This window comes from Neomonachus schauinslandi, chromosome 13, assembly GCF_002201575.2.
Source record: "Neomonachus schauinslandi chromosome 13, ASM220157v2, whole genome shotgun sequence".
Classification (NCBI taxonomy): domain Eukaryota; kingdom Metazoa; phylum Chordata; class Mammalia; order Carnivora; family Phocidae; genus Neomonachus; species Neomonachus schauinslandi.
The window spans coordinates 86389954-86408092 of NC_058415.1; the positions used below are offsets into that span (position 1 = coordinate 86389954).

Sequence of the window (18139 nt, forward strand, 5' to 3'; positions counted from 1 at the left end):
CTCCTGGACAAGCCTCTTTGTGTGTCATGAGGTCTGGGAGGGAAGGGTTCCTGATCTATGGATGAGCCCTTGGAGAGACAGAGAGGGGAGGGCAGCCTGGGGGAGGAGTCAGGCCAACCTGGCATCACCATCTCCTTGCTAGGTGATCTCGGATGGATGCCATCCCTCCCTGGGTCTTGGTCCGCTTGGTGGTGAAGTTTACGAGGAAGAGAAGCATGTCAGGGGCTGGGTGGGTATAGAATGGCCTGGCCCGGAGCCCAGCCCACGATAAATGCTCACCTACTGGGCCTGTCTTGGGCATCACCAGCCTCACCTTGCTGGGTAGCGTGGGCCCGGACCCAGGGCTGCTGAGCCTCCTCCTCTTTGAATCTTCACTTGTGAGGGTGCAACCCTTCCCTGGAGAGAGACGGGGTAGATGGATGCAAGGCTCCCCTCTGGCCCTAACCCGTGTGAAAGAAAAGCAGAACATGGACCTTGTGGGCCGGGGTGCCCTCTGCTGGTGTGGGCCCGCAAGGGGAAAGGGAGCCTGGGGCATTTGGAATGAGCCCCTTGTGCTGGCCGGCTACCTACAGCAGCTCCAGGTTCTCCAGCTCTCTTGCTGGGGAACTGCTGGTCTTCCCTCTCCATCCCCCCTCCATAGGGTTCGGCTTCTGAGCCCAGCTACTGTCTCCAATGCCTGAACTCAGGCAGCTGGAGGGGGTAGGGAGGTGGCTCCTGGCCTTGGCCTCCACCAGCACAAGGCTGTGGCACTGCCATGTCTAGGCTTCCTTCTTCAGAGGAGCCCCCTCCCAGGGTAGCCCCTTGACTTGGTTGCACAAGCACCAGGGTCCTGGCAGAGTTGGACAGGCACCCCCTGAGGCTGGGCTATCCCTTGCTTCTGTCCTGGGGATGAGGTCCAGCTGGCCTGGCTTTGGTCTCGGGACCTGGCATGGCTGGGAGAAGGACTTTGGGGCAAAGCTATTGGACGGGTGCTTTGTTAGTTCCAAGAGTGAAGAGCCATTGATTCCAGATGGTGATGACCTTGAGCAAGTCCCTTCTCTCTAGGCTTCCGGTGTCCCCTTCACTCATTAAAACAACCATTTATTGAGCCCGTCCTATGGGCCAGGTTTAGGCATTAGGGATACAGCAGTGAATAAAAGTGCCCCCCAAATCCCTGACCTGGTGCAGCTGACATTCTAGGAGGGAGACAGAAATAAATAAGCAAATATTAGAGTGGTAGGTGCTATCGAGCCAAATGAGGAAGGAGACATCAAGTATGGTTTGAGAAGTTAACATCTGAACAAAGACTCGGAGGTGAGGGGGCAGGCTGTGGGGATAACTGAAGGAAGCCCATTCCAGACCAACGGAACAGCACATGCAAAGGTCCTGAGGCAGGAGCAGGACTGGCAGGTTCAAAAGACAGCAAGGAGGCCAGTGTGGCTGGAGCTGAGTGAGCAAGGCCTGGAGGGCCTGGAGATAGACGATGGAGCCAAGGTCAGGGCCAGAGCAACGAGGGCCTTGGAGGACATTCTGTCTTTTACTCTGGAACGGGGAGCCCCCAGAAGGTTTGAGGCCGAGAAATGACTCTGTTATTTTAACATGAGCACCCTGGCTACAGTACTGAGAATAAACTGTAGGTTGGCCCAGGGGAGAGAGAAGGAGAGAAGTTAGGAACCCATTGTAATCATCCAGGTGAGACACAACAGTGCCCCAGACCAGGGTGTTCGCTGGCAGCGGGGCAGCGAGAAGGCAGAGCCAACAGAATTCTAGAGCAGGACAGGAAGCTTTGCAGATGCTGACCCCGCCACCCAGAGCGACCCCGCCACCCAGAGCCTCCCCGCGCTGCCCAGCCATGGTCAATCCCACCGTACTCTTGAGCTGCTGGGCAGCACCGCCTTCCAGTTGTTTGTAGACAAAGTTCCCAAGACAGCAGCAAACTTGCATGCTCTGAGGACTGGGGAGGAAGGGTTTGGCTCCTGCTTTCCCAGAGGATTCGCGGATTTCTGTGCCAGGGCAGTGACGTCCCATGCCATGAAGGTCCTGGGGGCAAGTCCATCCACAGGGAGAAGTTTGATGATGAGAATTTTTAACCCAAAGCACACGGGTCCTGGCATCTGGTCCATGGTCAATGCTGGGCCCAACACAAATGTTGCCCAGTTTTTCATCTGGGCTGCCAAGCCCGAGCGGCTGGATGGTGAGCCTGCGGTCTTTGAAAAGAGGACACAGACACCGTGGAGCGCTCCGGATCCAGGAACGGCAAGACCAGCCAGGTCACCAGGGCTGTCTACGGACAGCGCTAATAAATTGGCTTGTGCTTTATCTCGGGAGGGCACCCTCTCCCCATCTGCCCGCAGAGTCCTATGGTCTTCGTGCTCTCACAATAGATCTTTGGGTTCCACATGTTCCTTATCCCCTTCCCAGTCCAGCTGGACATAAGAGTTAAGTTGTGAAATAAAAATAAATGACAAGACAAAAAAAAAAAAAAACGAGAGAGGAATGGAGGATGATGTCAAAGTTTGGGGCCTCAAATTCTGGAGGAATGGAGCTGCCATCAATTGAAATAGAGAAGACTATGGGTGGGGCTGGCTGGGGGGAGGGCGGCGGGCAGGATCCAGGGGCAGAGGGCAGGTGGTCGTTGATGTACGAGCCTGGGATTCAGGGTTCAGGTCTGGGCCGGAGATAGAAGCTTGGAATCCTGTCCTGACCCAGAAGCCTTGGCCCCAAACCACACACTGCAAACCACTCCGCTGCCCCATTACCTGGGGAGCTTGTTAAAATGCACCTTACTGCCCCCCTTGTGCTTCCCCCGAGCCAGGTTCCGATTCAGTAGGTTGTGGGTGAGGCCTGGCTTTCTGAACTTCCCACCCAAGGGATTCTGAGGAGTGGACAGCTCCAGGAACTCCTGCTAAATCAACACACAGTGAAATTGACTTTGATGATTTCTGACAAATGTCAACAGCCCTGCCACCACCACCACAATGGCGATGTGGAATATATACCCCAATTCCCCCACGCCAGCCTGCAGTCAGCACCCTTCTCCCACCCTAGCCCCTGGAAACCAGAGATCCAGTTTCTGCCCCGATGGTTGTGCTGTTTCCACCCCGTCGTCCGGACGGACTCATACAGTATGTGGCCTCTTGTGTCTGCTCTTAACGGGTATGATGTTTTATTTGGAAGTTTTATACAAAACCGAACTTTAACACCTTCCCTAATACGTTACACTACAGTTTATAATCCTAACATGTTATGAAGCATGTATTCTGAAATTTTCATCAAGACTTCCAAATATCTCCCAATACCGTCCACGTGACTCAGATGCTGTGTAAATATTTTGGTTTTCTATGTGTGCCCTGCTGTGAAAATGTTGGGAAGCCTTGCCCTGAGGCACGGCCAGTGCTTGGGGGAGGCACAGATAACTGAGGGAAAGCGAGAAAGTTGGGATGGGGGCGGGTTGCTTTTGCTCTGCTCTGCCCCACCCCGCAAGGTTGGTACATTTGTTTGCAAACGAAGAGACAAGGGCTTTTTTTCCTAGGAGTAAATAGCAATAGCTTTGGAGCATTGCCTTTTTGCCAGCTAAACGTTTTGCCGATTCAAGGAGATTTCTATCTCCCTTCTGGGGTCTCCGCTGGATTGTAGACGCTAAGGAAGAGCCCTCCCTGGATGGTGGTGGTCTCTGCAAACTTCGGTGCTCCCGCTAGCCCCAGCATGGGCCCCCCTGGGGCAGAGAAACCTGGTGTGAGTGTTCTCTGTCCTTTCTAGTTATGTGACCTTGGGCAAGTGTACTGAGCCTCCTCGAGCCTCAGTTATCTGCTCTGTAAAATGGGGTTAGCCCTCGTGCCAAGCTGACTGGATGTGGTGCAGCCTCGCTGAGCTCGTGCAGGTGAGCACCCTGCCTGGCACAGAGGGGATGCTGCGCTGATGGTTGCCCGCGTCACGGCGACACTCAGTGACAGAGTGGATCAGGATGGACTTGGGAGGTCTGCTCGAGTCAGAAGAGAGTCGGGGGCTCTGGAAACAGATAATCTAATTTCCAGTTTCCCCTCTGCCACTTAATTGTGCCACTTGAGTCAGGTGCCTCCCCTTGCAGTAAAACCCTTCTGTTTTCTCCTCTGTAAAATGGAAGAGGCGTGATTTTTTTTTAAGATTATTTATTTATTTATTTGACAGAGAGAGAGAGAGAGAGAGCACAAGCAAGGGGAGCGGCAGGCAGAGGGAGAGGCAGAAGGAGGCTTCCCGCTGAGCAGGGAGCCCGATGCGGGGCTCCATCCCAGGACCCTGGGATCATGACCTGAGCCGAAGGCAGACGCCTAACGACTGAGCCAGCCAGGTGCCCCAGTCTCAAACTTTAGAGGTCATCTGAACCACCTGGAGAACATGTTCAAACACAGGTTGCTGAGCCCCATCCCCAGAGTTCCGGATTCCGTAGGTCCAGGGTGCGTCCAAGATTTGCACCTCTACCAAGTTCTCTGGTGGTGCTGATTGATGCTGGCGGTGTGGGGACCACACTTTGAGAACCCCTGGTTTGGGCAGCTGCCGAACCAGGACCCTCAGTGAGCCCAGGGTCCATCCAGTCTCAGGGGCCCAGGGCCAGCGAGGGGCTGGCTGGACAAAGGGTCTAAGAGGAGCCAGGCCTTGATAAGGCCTGGGAGAATTTTGTTTCCACCAGTTTCACCCACGGCTTGAAAGAAAAAGCCAGGCCCACCCTGGAGCACAGAGTCCTCTCCAGGGCATTACTGTGAGGGTTGCATCAGGGCTCTGGAAGACAGACTCTGGGATGGAAATCACTGATAATCGGGCCCTTGGGCAAATGGAAAAGCTGGAGCTGGAGCTCCTAGCAGCTCCGTCTTCCCCTGTGGTTCTTTCTAACAAGAGAAGCCCACATTCATTGTTGAAATTTGGAAAAACAGAATGAGGAAAATAACATCATCAGTGTTAACATTCTTTTTTTTTCCCAAAGATTTTATTTATTTATTTGAGAGAGAGAATGAGATAGAGAGAGCACGAGAGGGGGGAGGGTCAGAGGGAGAAGCAGACTCCCTGCCGAGCAGGGAGCCCGATGCGGGACTTGATCCCAGGACTCCAGGATCATGACCTGAACCGAAGGCAGTCGCCCAACCAACTGAGCCACCCAGACGCCCAAAATTGTCAGTGTTAACATTCTGAGATAGTGTCTTCTGTTTTTTTTTTAAAAGATTTTATTTATTTATTTGACAGAGAGAGACACAGCGAGAGAGGGAACACAAGCAGGGGGAGTGGGAGAGGGAGAAGCAGGCTTCCTGCCGAACAGGGAGCCCGACGTGGGACTCGATCCCAGGACCCTGGGATCATGACCTGAGCCGAAGGCAGACGCTTAACGACTGAGCCACCCAGGCGCCCCTTATTTATTTATTTGACAGAGAGAGACAGCAAGAGAGGGAACACAAGCAGGGGGAGCGGGAGAGGGAGAAGCAGGCTTCCTACTGAGCAGGGAGCCCCATGCGGGGCTTGATCCCAGGACCCTGGGATCAGGACCCGAGCCGAGGGCAGACACCCAACGACTGAGCCACCCAGGCATCCCCCCCCCCAATTTTTTTTTTTTTACGTAGGCTCTACACCCAACGTGGGACTTGAATTCACGACCTCGAGATCAAGAGTCACGTGTTCTACTAAGCCAGCCGGGTGCCCCTAAAAAATGTTTACTCTCTTATTTCTCTTTTTTAAGAAAAGATTTTCTTTTTTTTTCTTTTTTTAAAGATTTTATTTATTTGACAGAGAGAAAGACAGCCAGAGAGGGAACACAAGCAGGGGGAGTGGGAGAGGGAAAAGCAGGCTTCCCACGGAGCAGGGAGCCCGATGCGGGGCTTGATCCCAGGACTCCGGGATCATGACCTGAGCCGAAGGCAGACGCTTAACGACTGAGCCACCCAGGCGCCCCAAGAAAAGATTTTCTTATTTTATTTTAAGATCTCTATACCTAACATGGGGCTTGAACTCACAGCCTCTACCGACTGAGCCAGCCAGGCACCCTGCAATCTCTTATTTCTTAAGCTGAGTGGTGGCTCCATTTGTGTTTATTTTATTATTATATCTTTAAACTGAACATGAGCAGTAGGTTATAGGTTGAATTGTGTCCGCCAAACACAATGTTGAAGTCCCAACCCCTAGTACTCTGGAATGTGACCTTATTTAGAAATAGGGTCATTATACACGCAATTAGTTAAGATGAGGTCATATTGGAGTAGACTGGGCCCCTAATCCAGTATAACTGGTGTCCTTATAAAAAGGGGGAAGTTGGCCCCAGATGTGCATACAGGGAGAACGTCCTGTGTGGACTGGAGTTCTGCCACCGAGGAACCTACCAGAAGCCAGGAGAGAGGCCCGGAACAGATCCTTCCCTAACGCCTTTGGAGGGAGCACTGCCGGGCTGACCCCTTGCCCTCAGACATCTCACCTTCACCACAGTCGGTGCATTTCTGTTGTTTAGGTCACTCACTTTGTGGTATTAAAAGTACCACAGAGAATATACAAGAGGGACATAAGAAATACCCTCTACCAGAAACTTGCATTCTTTTCTCTATGAATTTCTCTCTTTTTTTAATTTTAATTTTTTTTTAAAGATTTTATTTATTTATTTGAGAGAGAGAGAATGAGAGACAGAGAGCATGAGAGGGAGGAGGGTCAGAGGGAGAAGCAGACTCCCTGCCGAGCAGGGAGCCTGATGCAGGACTCGATCCCGGGACTCCAGGATCATGACCTGAGCTGAAGGCAGTCGCTTAACCAACTGAGCCACCCAGGTGCCCTAATTTTAATTTTTTAAAAAGATTTTTATTTATTTATTTTAGAGAGAGAGAGAGAGGGAGCACAAACATGGGGCAGGGGCCAAGGGAGAAGCAGACTCCCTGCTGAGCAGGGAGCCTGATGCGGGGCTTGATCCTAGGACCCTAAGATCATGACCTGAGCCAAAGGCAGACGCTTAATTGACTGAGCCACCCAGGCGCCCCTTCTCTATGAATTTCTATCTAACTTCTCCCCAGCCTCCCAAACATCTGCATAAGCCTTACACCGAGCTTGCGATTTATGACCTCAATGTGTTTTTTCTGCACTATCTCACTACTCTTTTCAGCAAGTTTGTAATCTGTTGATTTTGTTTTCTGACTACAAACATGTTCCCTTGCAAAAATACTTTAACATTATAGGGATGCCTGCTGGCTCGGTCAGTAGAGCATGCAATTCTTTTTTTTTAAGACTTTATTTATTTGACAGAGAGAGAGAGAGCACAAGGAGGCAGAACGGCGGGCAGGGGAGAAGGGGAAGCAGGCTCCCAACTGAGCAGGGAGCCCGATGCGGGGCTCGATCCCAGGACCCTGAGATCATGAGCTGAGCCAAAGGCAGACGGCTAACCGAGTGAGACACCCAGGTGCCCAAGAGCATGCAATTCTTGATCTCAGGGATGTAAGTTCAAGCCCCACATTGGGTGTAGAGATTACTTAAAAACAAAACTTAAACATTACAGAAATTCACAATGTACTAGTGAAAATCTCTCTCCTAATTCCATCTTCCATCAATCCTAACAGTTCAGTGTGTATTCCTTCAGATTCTTTTTATCTGCTGGTAGTAACATACTCGGGTGGTTTTCATGCAGAGACAAAATTATGGCCCTACTCAGTTTAGCACCTCATCTTTTATTTCTCTCAGTTACATGTCTGGGGATCTTTCTATGCCTGAATAATCTGTCTTACCATATTTAATGGCTGTGTAGTATTTTCTGAATATATGTAACATAATTTATCAAACAGCTAGGATTGATTTTTCATCCTTCCACAAATATTAGTCATTTTAATTAGGTCTCAGGCTAGACAGACCTGTGTGTTGAGATCTGGGATCTATGAGATCCTCCCTGCTTCACCCTCACTATCCTCTATTGTTTCTTTTTCTTTTCTTTTTTTTTTTGCCTTTAAAATTATTTATTATTATTGTTAAAATTGAAATATAGTTGACACACAATGTTACATTACTTTCAGGTGTACAACATAATGATTTGACAAGTTTATACATCATTCTGTGCTCACAAGCGGAGTTACTATCTATCACCATACAAGGCTATTAAAATATCATTGAGGGCGCCTGGGTGGCTCAGTCATTAAGCGTCTGCCTTTGGCTCAGGTCATAATCCCAGGGTCCTGGGATCGAGCCCCACATGGGGCTCCCTGCTCCGCGGGAAGCCTGCTTCTCCCTTTCCCACTCCCCCTGATTGTGTTCCCTCTCTTGCTATGTCTTTCTCTGTCAAATAAATAAATAAAAATCTTTTTTTAAAAAAAATCATTGACTATATTCCCTGTGCTGTGCCTTTTATTCCTATGACTTGCTCATTCCATAACTGGAAGCCTGTATCTCCCACTCCCCTTCACCCATTTTGACCACCACCCCCCCGACAAGAACTATCAGTTTGTTCTCTGTGTTTATGGGTCTGTTTCTGCTTTTTGTTTACTTATTCATTTGTTTTGTTTTTTAGATTCTACATATAAGTGAAATCATATGGTATTTGTCTTTCTCTGTCTGACTTATTTTACTTAGCACAATATCCTCTAGGTCCATCCATGTTGTTGCAAATGGCAATATCTCATTTTTAAAAAAATATTTTATTCATTTATTTGTCAGAGAGACAGCACAAGCAGGGGGAGTGGCAGGCAGAGGGAGAAGCAGGCTCCCTGCTGAGTAGGGAGCCCCATGCGAGACTCAATCCCAGGACCCTGGAATCATGACCTGAGCCGAAGGCTGACACTTAACTGACTGAGCTACCTGAGCATCCACAATATCTCATTTTTTTATGGATGGCTGAGCAATATTCCATTGTATATATATATATATATACACACACACACACACACCCCACATCTTTATCCATTCATCTATCAGTGGACACTTTGGCTGCTTCCACATCTTGGTTATTATTAGTAATGCTGCAATAAGCATACAGGTGCATATAACTTTTTGAATTAGTGTTTTCATTTTCTTTCTTTCTTTTTAAAATATTTTATTTTTATTTATTTTTTGTTAGTTATTTTGAGAGAGAGATCAGGGGGAGGGGCAGACTGAGAGGGAGAGAGAGAATCTTAAGCAGGTTCCATGCCCAGCGAGGAGCCTGATTCAGGGCTTGATCCCGAGACCCTGAATCATGGCCTACGCTGAAGTCAAGAGTCAGATGCTTAACCGACTGAGCCACCCAGGTGCCCCTTAAAAGCTTTTATTTTTAAGTAATCTCTACCCCCAAGATGGGGCTTGAAGTCATGACCCAGATATCAAGAGCCACATGCTCTACCCACTGAGCCAACTGGGCGCCCCTATTTTTAATTTTTTTGTGGAACCTCTCTCTACACTGTTTTCTACAGCAGCTGCACCAATTTACATTCCCACCAATAATGCGTGAAGGTTCCTTTTTCTCCACATCCTTGCCAACACTTGTTATTTCTTGTCTTTTTGATACTACATTCTGACAGGTGTGAGATGACATCTCATTGAGGTTTTGAGATTTTATTTTATTTTATTTTTTTTAAGATTTTTTATTTATTTATTTGACAGAGAGAGAGACAGCAAGAGAGGGAACAGAAGCAGGGGGAGTGGGAGAGAGAGAAGCAGGCTTCCAGCCGAGCAGAGAGCCCGATGCGGGGCTCGATCCCAGGACCCCGGGATCATGACCTGAGCTGAAGGCAGACGCTCAACCGACTGAGCCACCCAGGTGCCCGAGATTTTATTTATTTATTTATTTAGACAGCTTGAGCTGGGGTGGGGGGGAGGTAGGAGGGGCAGGGAGAGGGAGAGGTAGCGAGAGAGAGAGAATCCCAAGCAGATTCAACACAGAGCGCGGAGCCTGACATGGAGCTCTATCCCATGACCCTGAGATCATGACCTGAGCCAACAATCAAGTCTGATGTTCAACCAACTGAGCCACCCAGGTACCCCTCATTGACATTTTGATTTGCATTTCCCTGGTGATGAGTGATGTTGAGCATCTTTTCATGTGTCTGTTGGCCATCTGTATGTCTTCTTTGGGAAAATGTCTATTCAGGTCCTCTGCCCATCTTTTAATTGGATTATTTGTGTTTTTTTGGTGTTGAGTTGTATAAGTTCTTTATGCATTTTGGATACTAAAGCCGCATTGGATATACCATTTGCAAATATCTCCTCCCATTCAGAGTTTGTCTTTTCATTCTGTTGATGGTTTCTTTCACTGTGCAAAAGCTTTTTTATTTTGGGATAGTCCCAAGAGTTTATTTTATTTTATTTTTTTAAAGATTTTATTTATTTATTAGAGAGCGAGCAAGAGAGAAACAGCATAAGGGAGAGGGTGAGAAGGAGAAGCAGGTTCCCCACTGAGCTGGGAGCCCGATGTGGGACTCGATCCCAGGACTCCGGGATCATGACCTGAGCCGAAGGCAGTCGCTTAACCAACTGAGCCACCCAGGCGCCCCCAAGAGTTTATTTTTGTTTGAGGAGACATATTGAGAAAAATGTTGCTAAGACAAATGTCAAAGAAATTACTGCCTGTTTTCTTCTTTTTTTTAAAAAAAGATTTTATTTATTCATTTGACAGAGAGAGAACACAAGCAGGGGGAGTGGCAGGCAGAGGGAGAGGGAGAAGCAGGCTCCCCGCAGAGCAGGGGGAGCCCGATGTGGGACTTGATCCCAAGACTCTGGGATCATGACCTGAGTTGAAGGAAGTCGCCTAACCAACTGAGCCACCCAGGCGCCCTACTGCCTGTTTTCTTCTAATTACTCTCTATTGGTAACTGCACTGTGCCACTCATCCTTGCACCAGCTTCCAGAGAGAAATAATATGCACAGGGTATGCACTGTGCAAATGCCTATTGCCTGTTACTAATTGGCTTTTGCTCCAAACCCGTAAGGCTTCCTGGTCCATGTGAAGCCCTCTTTTTGCCTGGGCTACAGGCAAGCCTGAGGGACACCTCGCTTGTCCTTTACCTGAGACTCTTACTCCCTTGGGAAGGTAAGGAGGGGTCAGTCCAAAGACGATCACATTGAGGAAAAGAAAGGCTGAAAGGAAATTTCTCTTTAAGGTCTAAATGTTTTCCTACCTTCTTGATTATTATGTTAAAGTTCATTCCTAGGGGTGCCTGGCTGGCACATGACTCTTGATCTCTTGATCTTGGGGCTGTGAGTTCGAGCCCCATGTTGGGTGTAGAGATTGCTTTAAAAAAATCTTAAAAAACAAATAAATAGAAATAAAAACCTTAACACTAACATCCTCTTAGACCCAGCTGTTTAGAAACACACACACACACACACTTAGGAATATATATATATATTTAGGAATATATATATATATATATTTTTTAAGATTTTATTTTTAAGCAATCTCTACACCCAATATTGGGCTCAAACTCACAACCTGTTTAAGGTTTTTAAGATATAATGTCCAGTTGTTCTGTTAAAAGATAACATCAATTTTAATTTTTTTAATTTTTATTTTTTTAAAGATTTATTTATTTGAGAGAGAGAGCATGTGCGGGAAGTGTGGGAGGAGGGCAGAGGGAGAGAAGGAGACTCCTCGCTGAGCATGGACCCCATCCCCAGGCTCTATCCCACAACCCTGAGATCATGACCTGAGTCAAAGCCAAGAGTTGGATGCTTAACTGACTGAGCCACCCAGGCACCCCAAAAGATTACATCAGTTTTTAATCCTACCAGCAACATACGAGATTGCTTGTTTCCCAATGTCCTTGTCAGTGCTGGGTGTCACTCTTTTATTTTATTTATTTTATTTTTTAATTTTTTAATTTTTAAAGATTTTATTTATTTGAGAGAGAGAGAGAAACAGCATGAGAGGGGATAGGGTCAGAGGGAGAAGCAGGCTCCCCGCCGAGCCGGGAGCCCGATGTGGGACTTGATCCCAGGACTCCGGGATCATGACCTGAGCCGAAGGCAGTGGCCCAACCAACTGAGCCACCCAGGCGCCCTGGGTGTCGCTCTTTTAAAAAAGTGGCCAATCCTGGCCAGGCGACTGAGCCACCTGGGCGCTGTGGGAAGGGGAAAGCTTTAACCATGTTATCTGGTCACATCAGAGAGGTTGGCCATGGGCTCCTCAAAGACTAGGTAGGGTGTGTTGGTTGTTTCTTGGGCTGCGTTTAGCACATAGCAGGAACTTAATAAATATTGGTTCAACGAATGTGGGAGCATTGAGAAATGATCCACAATTCTGTGCTGGGGGTAGCAAGAGACATTTTACAGAGATAACTGGCCTAGGCCTGGCAGCAAGAAGTTTACCTTGAGCAGCAAGAAGGACATCTCTTCCTCCGAAGGGGGAATTAAAGGATGGGGGAAGTTAAAGATGAGGGCAGGTTGGGAGAAGGTAGAGGGAATTCTACTTGATGGCTTTATTTTTCTCTATGAAAAAGGAGAGTTGGAGTATGGGATGGTAAGAGGCAAAGGTTTGGAAAAGCCACTTGGGGAGAGGGAAGGGATCTAGGGACAAATGGAACAATTCTGGGTGGTGGTGAGGACTCAAGTGAAGGTGGAGGTAATGACGTGTGGGTTTCATCCTTGAAGAACCTCAGGGAGAAAATGAATGGACGTGGAGGGCTCCCTAACACGGGAATGAATATGGTGGGCACTAGCCGATGAAAACGAAGCCAGAAAAGCAGGTACTATGTGGAGAAGGGGAAGCTGGAATTTCAGATTTCACGTGGACCAGTTGCGTGGCCCTTGGGGTGCATGGCTGAGGTGCAGAGGAAAGTCATGGACACGAGGATGTCGAGGGACTGAGGCCAGGTTTGTCTGAGGATGTTAAAGTCTCCCAGAATCCAGGGCGGCGCCGTGAGCCACGTGACAGCCCGCCTTGATTGGTCAACAGTGGACATAGTTGAGAAGATGGCGACTCAGCAAGAACCTCATCAAAGTAGGTCTGTACACACAGCAGCACCCAGTGTGCAGGAGGGCGGTGAGGGGCAAGGGGAACGCGGCCCCTTCCTCTGGTCTCGACAAGGACGGAGGAGGCGCTGTGGGAAGGGGAGAGAGTCTGGGTGGTGTGCACCAACAGTGGAGTATTGACAGGGTTGGATTTCCAGAAGCAGCGCGTAGCTCTGGCCACAAACGTGTTCTGTGTCCCCTGTCTGAACCCGGTCTCCTAACATGTATCAAAGGGTCTGGGGTAGAGTTTTAGCGCTCCTTCGAGTTAGGGGACTCCAAGAGGACCAAGATGGGGTAAAAATGGCGGAGGGTCAGCTGGGCCTTGAACGGCAGGGCAAGCCGAGGCAGGGCCCGCTAGTGGCGTCGCGCGTCTCCACGGCGACGGGACTCGTGGCCCGGACGTGGGCGGAGCTTCGGGCGGGGCGGGGCATCTCTGTGACGCCAGGGGCTGGGCCTAAATGGCGAAACCCGAGAGGCTCCCGGGGGGGTTTGAACTGGCCAATGGGCGAGCTGCCGACCGGGTGTCGGAAAAGGAGGCGGAAGCGGGGAGGAGCCGCCGCGGGAGCCGGACTGCATCCGCCGCGGCGTCTCCATGGCACGGCCCTGGCCTCCGACTTCAACGACTTCATAAGGAGACGTTTCTGGGCGCAGCCGTGTCGCTCCTGGTGAGAGGCCGCCGGCAGGCGGGATCCCGGGCGCCCCGGGGCGCTCCGCGGCCACCGCCGGGCCGCGTCCCCACGGGCAGCATGGCCCCCGCCCGGGTCGTCAGCCCCCGTCGCCCCCCGCCCCCCCGGCGGCCGCCCCCGCCTCCAGCCCCCGGGCGCGCTCGTCCGGCTCCGGTCAGAATGTGGCCCCCGCCCCGCCCCCCCGGCGCGGGCCTTCTTCTCCTCCCGCTAACGGGCGGGCCGGCCGCCTTCCTCCTAACCTGGCCTCCGGCAGGACTCTGCTCCCTCCTCCGCCGCCCTCTGGCAGGGCTTCACCCTTCTCTCTATGGGCAGAAACTGGTCCCCTCCTGCTCGCTGGTGGGTGGTCGTCCACGGAGACAGGCCCCGCGCCCCCTGCCCGCCGGTGGGCGTCGCCCCGGCCGCCTGTCCCTCCCTGCGGGCCGCGGCTCGGCAGTTACTGTCCGCGCCTCGTAGGCAGCGCTATCCCCCGGCGGCCGCCTCCCGGCCTCCCGACCCCGCGGGAGTGGGATCACCCGTCCAGGGGACGCCACCGGGGGTTCCCTGCACCACCCGGCGTCTGACCCGCTCCAACTCGGATACTGAATCCTAGTGGTCGCTGGCGGCTGCGCCCGGGAGGATTTTCCCTCCGCCGTCGGGGGTACCCCTTGCGGCCGCGAGCACCTTTCCCCTGCAGCTGCCGCCCCTCCCGCCTTCAAACACTATTGGTCCTCTCTGGGTGTCTATTCTCCCGGGAACGCCCCTTCTCCTAGGAGACAGTTGCCCTGGTCCCGCCCCGAATATCCCTCCAGCTCCCTGCGCGGGTTTCGGCCCTTTGGGGCCCACTTGGGGGCCTAGCGGTGCCCGCCCGCCCTTCACGCACGCCAGCCGGCGCCTCAGGTTTTCCCTCTGGTGGCCCACCCACCTTCTCTCCCGGGTGGGGCCTGGGCGTGGTGGTCCTTGCCTCCGAAGTTCCGTTCCCAGCCCCTCCCTGGAGAGGGGCGCTCCCTCCGCGCCCCCCACCACCTACCGGCCACCCACGCGCTGCTCCGCAGGTCGCTCAGCCTCTCCTATCTCCCCCCACTTTGGCAGGACAGTTGCTGTGCGACTTGGACAGTAGAGGAGCGCCTCCCAAGTTTTCATCCAACTGCCACCCCTAAAGCTTCCACCCTCCTCCCCTCAGAGAGGACGTTTGATGCCGGGCCCCTGAGATTCTCATTGACAAGCCCCTCTGGGTCCCCCTGAGCAGAGCCTGCTGACCCAATTGCCCACCTTTGCGGCTTTGATGCCTAACCATGTCTGCCTCATCCTCAGGCGGCTCCCCCAGGTACTGCCAACGTGGGGGGCGCCTCCGCAGAAGGGCAGGGGCAGGTGGTCAGGGTCCCCCAGGCCAGGCTCGCTGGAGGCTTCTCTTTTCAGCTTCCCTGTTCTGTGTATTGAAAGTCTGGAACAAAACATTGAAAAATCATTTTTAAAGGGAAGGAGGAAAAAAGTGCTTGCTCGCAATCCCAGCTCTGCCTCCCTCTTGCCCTCCCTTCCCCAGGTGCCCCAGTTCCTCCTAGCAAACAGGGCCCCCATTGTCATCATGGAGTACTAGGCACAGGTCCTTTTTGAAAGGAAGCTACATGTAAATAACAGTGATGTAGGAGTTAATAAGGTGTTGATGCTGTCCAGGTGATTTGATGGCAAGCCCGCAGGGGGAGACAGATTTCCCAGATCTGTTGGCTTTTAAGTGAGGAGGGAAAAAAGAATCTGTCTACTCAGATTTGGTATTCCTCACCTAAATGATGAGTAAGATGCAATAAGTATTTTTTTCTTTTTCGTCAAGGTGTGCTACACATACAACAGGATGCATGCTAAAGGGCTCGAGCATTTTTCTGTTGCATTTTTAGGTTGCATTATTCTCCCCTAAGTATTTGTGGGGAGGACGGAAGTCCTATTTGGAGGCTGTCAGGAGGTAGTGGGATGGATCAGATGAATTTTCCAAGTCCCTTTCCGTCGTGGAATTCTTGGATGCTCTGCTGCCAAATATTGGAGATGAAACTTTTGCTATATTTGCAGACCTGGTGATGGGGCTGTTTATGTATGAACATGCTAAATTGCACATAGTATAAAACAAACAAACAAAACCTCTCCAAAACAAAAATAACCCTCCTTCGCGGGATTTTAAAGGGTAGCAAGTAGAATATTTGGGGACATGGTAACTTTCCATCAGCTTACTTGAATATGTGACTGTTAATTTTATCAATTTGAGTCACAGGGACTTTGTTCCTGGGCCTGCTGCTCTGTCTTTTGATGTCTGTCACTTCCGGAGCATTTTTCCAGGGCCACTTCTGCTCTGGGCACAGTCCTGGGCACTTTCACCCTTGGCCACACTAGTACCTTGCCTGGTGCTCCCATGCTGCCTGCTTTTTGTCATCTGACAGGATGACAGCTGGGCTTTTCAGCAAAAGGTCACAATACTTGTGATGCGACCGCAGAGGTTAAAAGGCCAGCCCTGCGAATGCCCATCACCCCCTGTTTCCATCCCCCTGCCGGGTGCACCATGTGTGTTCGGTGGCCGTGTAAAGGGAGCCAAGTGATACCAGACTGGTTCTCCTAGCCGTTCACTCGTGTCATTTCGGGAGATCTAAGAGATAGAAGAGCCCTAGTTTTCTGCTTACAATCTGGTTCTTGTGCCTGGGTGCAGGTTTCCATCGTGTGGGAAGAACGGAGTAACAAGTCTCACGCAGAAAAAGGTCTTGAGGACACCTTGTGGCGCACCCAGTGTGACTGTGACGGTAGGTGACGTGCCCACGAGCAGCCCTCCGGTCTATGACCCCACCAAAAATGCTTCCGCTCGCCTTTTCCAGGAGCTGCCTTTCCCCGCCCCCACCACTGTGGCCTAGTGCTCTGCTAGAGGCTTTCCTGCATATCCTGCTCATTGGGGGGTTGGTTCTGGTTTTGGTTTTTTTGCTTGTGGTAAAGCTGCTGGGTGTGAGGAGGATGTCTTCACCTAATCCTTCCAAATTCCAGAAGTCCTGAGAACACATTTCCCAAAAAAAAGAAGAAGAAAAGAGAACGGGGAGGGGACGGGTTGTGGGTAGTGGGCAAGGGGTGTGTGTGGCTGGGGGGGTTCGGCCCTGCTCGGGTTCTCTTCCGAATCAATACAACCTTCTCATCTCGGCATTTCCTTTAGCCTTCCGTTTTCCTCATCTTCCACCCGCCTCCTGCCTGCCTGACTGTGCACTCTAACCATGTGGTGTGTGTCCTGTGCTGCTGTGCATGCGCAGATCAGATCACGGGGCAGAAGGAGTCCCCTGCTTTCCAGCTGTGCTACACTAAGTCTACAGAGGAGCTCTGCCTTCCAGCAGGCTCGGAAGGAGATTCGGCTCTGAGGACCCCGGGGCCTGGGTTCGCACTCTTTTGGGGAACCTGCAGGTCTTGCAGACCCCTGTCTTGAGTGGACCTCGATCGTCCAGGTGGTCTTCAGCCGGGATCTCTGCGGGAGTCTGCTGAACAGTGCTACTACCCTGGTTCCAGCCTGCATGCCAGTAGTTGGTAGCTGTCCTGCTCGCTTGGTGGCTAGGCTTCAGTGGCCCCCAGAGGCTGTGAGCTCGGTTTTTTATGCCAGTTTACTCATCCACAGATCAACCTTTTTTGTGTTGCCCTTCCCCGCCTGCCAGAAGCGAAGCATGAAGGACCGCTCTTCAACGCCCCCCTTACATGTTCATGTGGATGAGAACACTCCTGTCCACGTCCACATAAAAAAACTCCCGAAACCATCAGCGACCAGCGGCCAGGTAGGAGCATGCCAGTCGGGCGAGGTGAAGGCTGTGGAGCAGGGTGACCCCTCCCAGCACGGCCTCCTCGGGTTTCAAACTCCACAAAGGTTTGGGAGACAAATGCACTTGCTTTCAGAGGTCGGCTGCCTGGCTAGAAGGTAGGCGGCACTGTCATCTAGAAATGGCAGTGGTAGCCTTAGTCAGAAGAGGCTCCCCTGCAGAGTTGGAAGTGGATGCCACCAGAGGAGACCACGGCCAGCTGTGTGGGGAAGTGACCCTGGGTTTGTCCCTTTCCACAGAAATCTCATAAGCGCGGAATGAAAGGGGACACCGTGAATGTGCGGCGGAGTGTCCGGGTGAAAACCAAGGTACCTTGGATGCCCCCTGGAAAATCATCCGCCCGGCATGTGGGATGCAAGTGGGAGGTAGGCTCATTCTTGTTCAGGCTTTTCTTCTCGGACTGGTCAGGTTCTAGCAGGCCTCAAACTCGGTATGATTCAGGGTCAGCTGTCACTATTAGAGATGTCCCAGTAGGTCCTGTTTAGTGAGCGGCCTGGCTAAACCCTGAAAGTATGCGAATGTTCTAGAGCCCTTAATACCACTGCCAGGTGGTAGGTCTCACTCTCCCCATGGACAGATGAGGAAACCAAGGCTCAGAGAGATGAAGTCCCAGAGAAAGTAGCAGAGCTGGAGTCAGGGATGAGGAGGCCTCATTCTAGAAGTTGCACCCTTGGCCTCTCTGATCTGTGTGTGCGGAGCCACATGTCTTTCCCCGTGTAACCGTGATAGCATCTGAAGCGTAACCAACAAAATATATACCAGGTGCATATT

The 18139-nt window shown here is 51.3% G+C and overlaps 1 protein-coding gene across 11 annotated transcripts in view; it reads left to right on the top strand.

Annotated features, from left to right (window-relative positions):
- The first annotated feature begins 12760 nt into the window (after positions 1 to 12760).
- ODF2 (outer dense fiber of sperm tails 2) overlaps positions 12761 to 18139 on the top strand; it is a 33806-nt gene continuing 28427 nt past the window's right edge. Inside the window, exons 1-4 of one of the 11 annotated variants that reach the window (XM_021691534.2) lie at positions 13384 to 13547; positions 16234 to 16324; positions 17210 to 17326; positions 17608 to 17733. In XM_021691534.2, coding sequence (XP_021547209.1) covers positions 13384 to 13547; positions 16234 to 16324; positions 17210 to 17326; positions 17608 to 17733 — 498 coding nt within the window. Of the gene's footprint in view, positions 12876 to 13383; positions 13548 to 13872; positions 13905 to 14839; positions 14872 to 16233; positions 16325 to 17183; positions 17327 to 17607; positions 17734 to 18139 lie in introns of those variants that run through there. The other 10 variants (XM_044920544.1, XM_044920547.1, XM_044920551.1 and 7 more) reach the window with 10 other exon arrangements.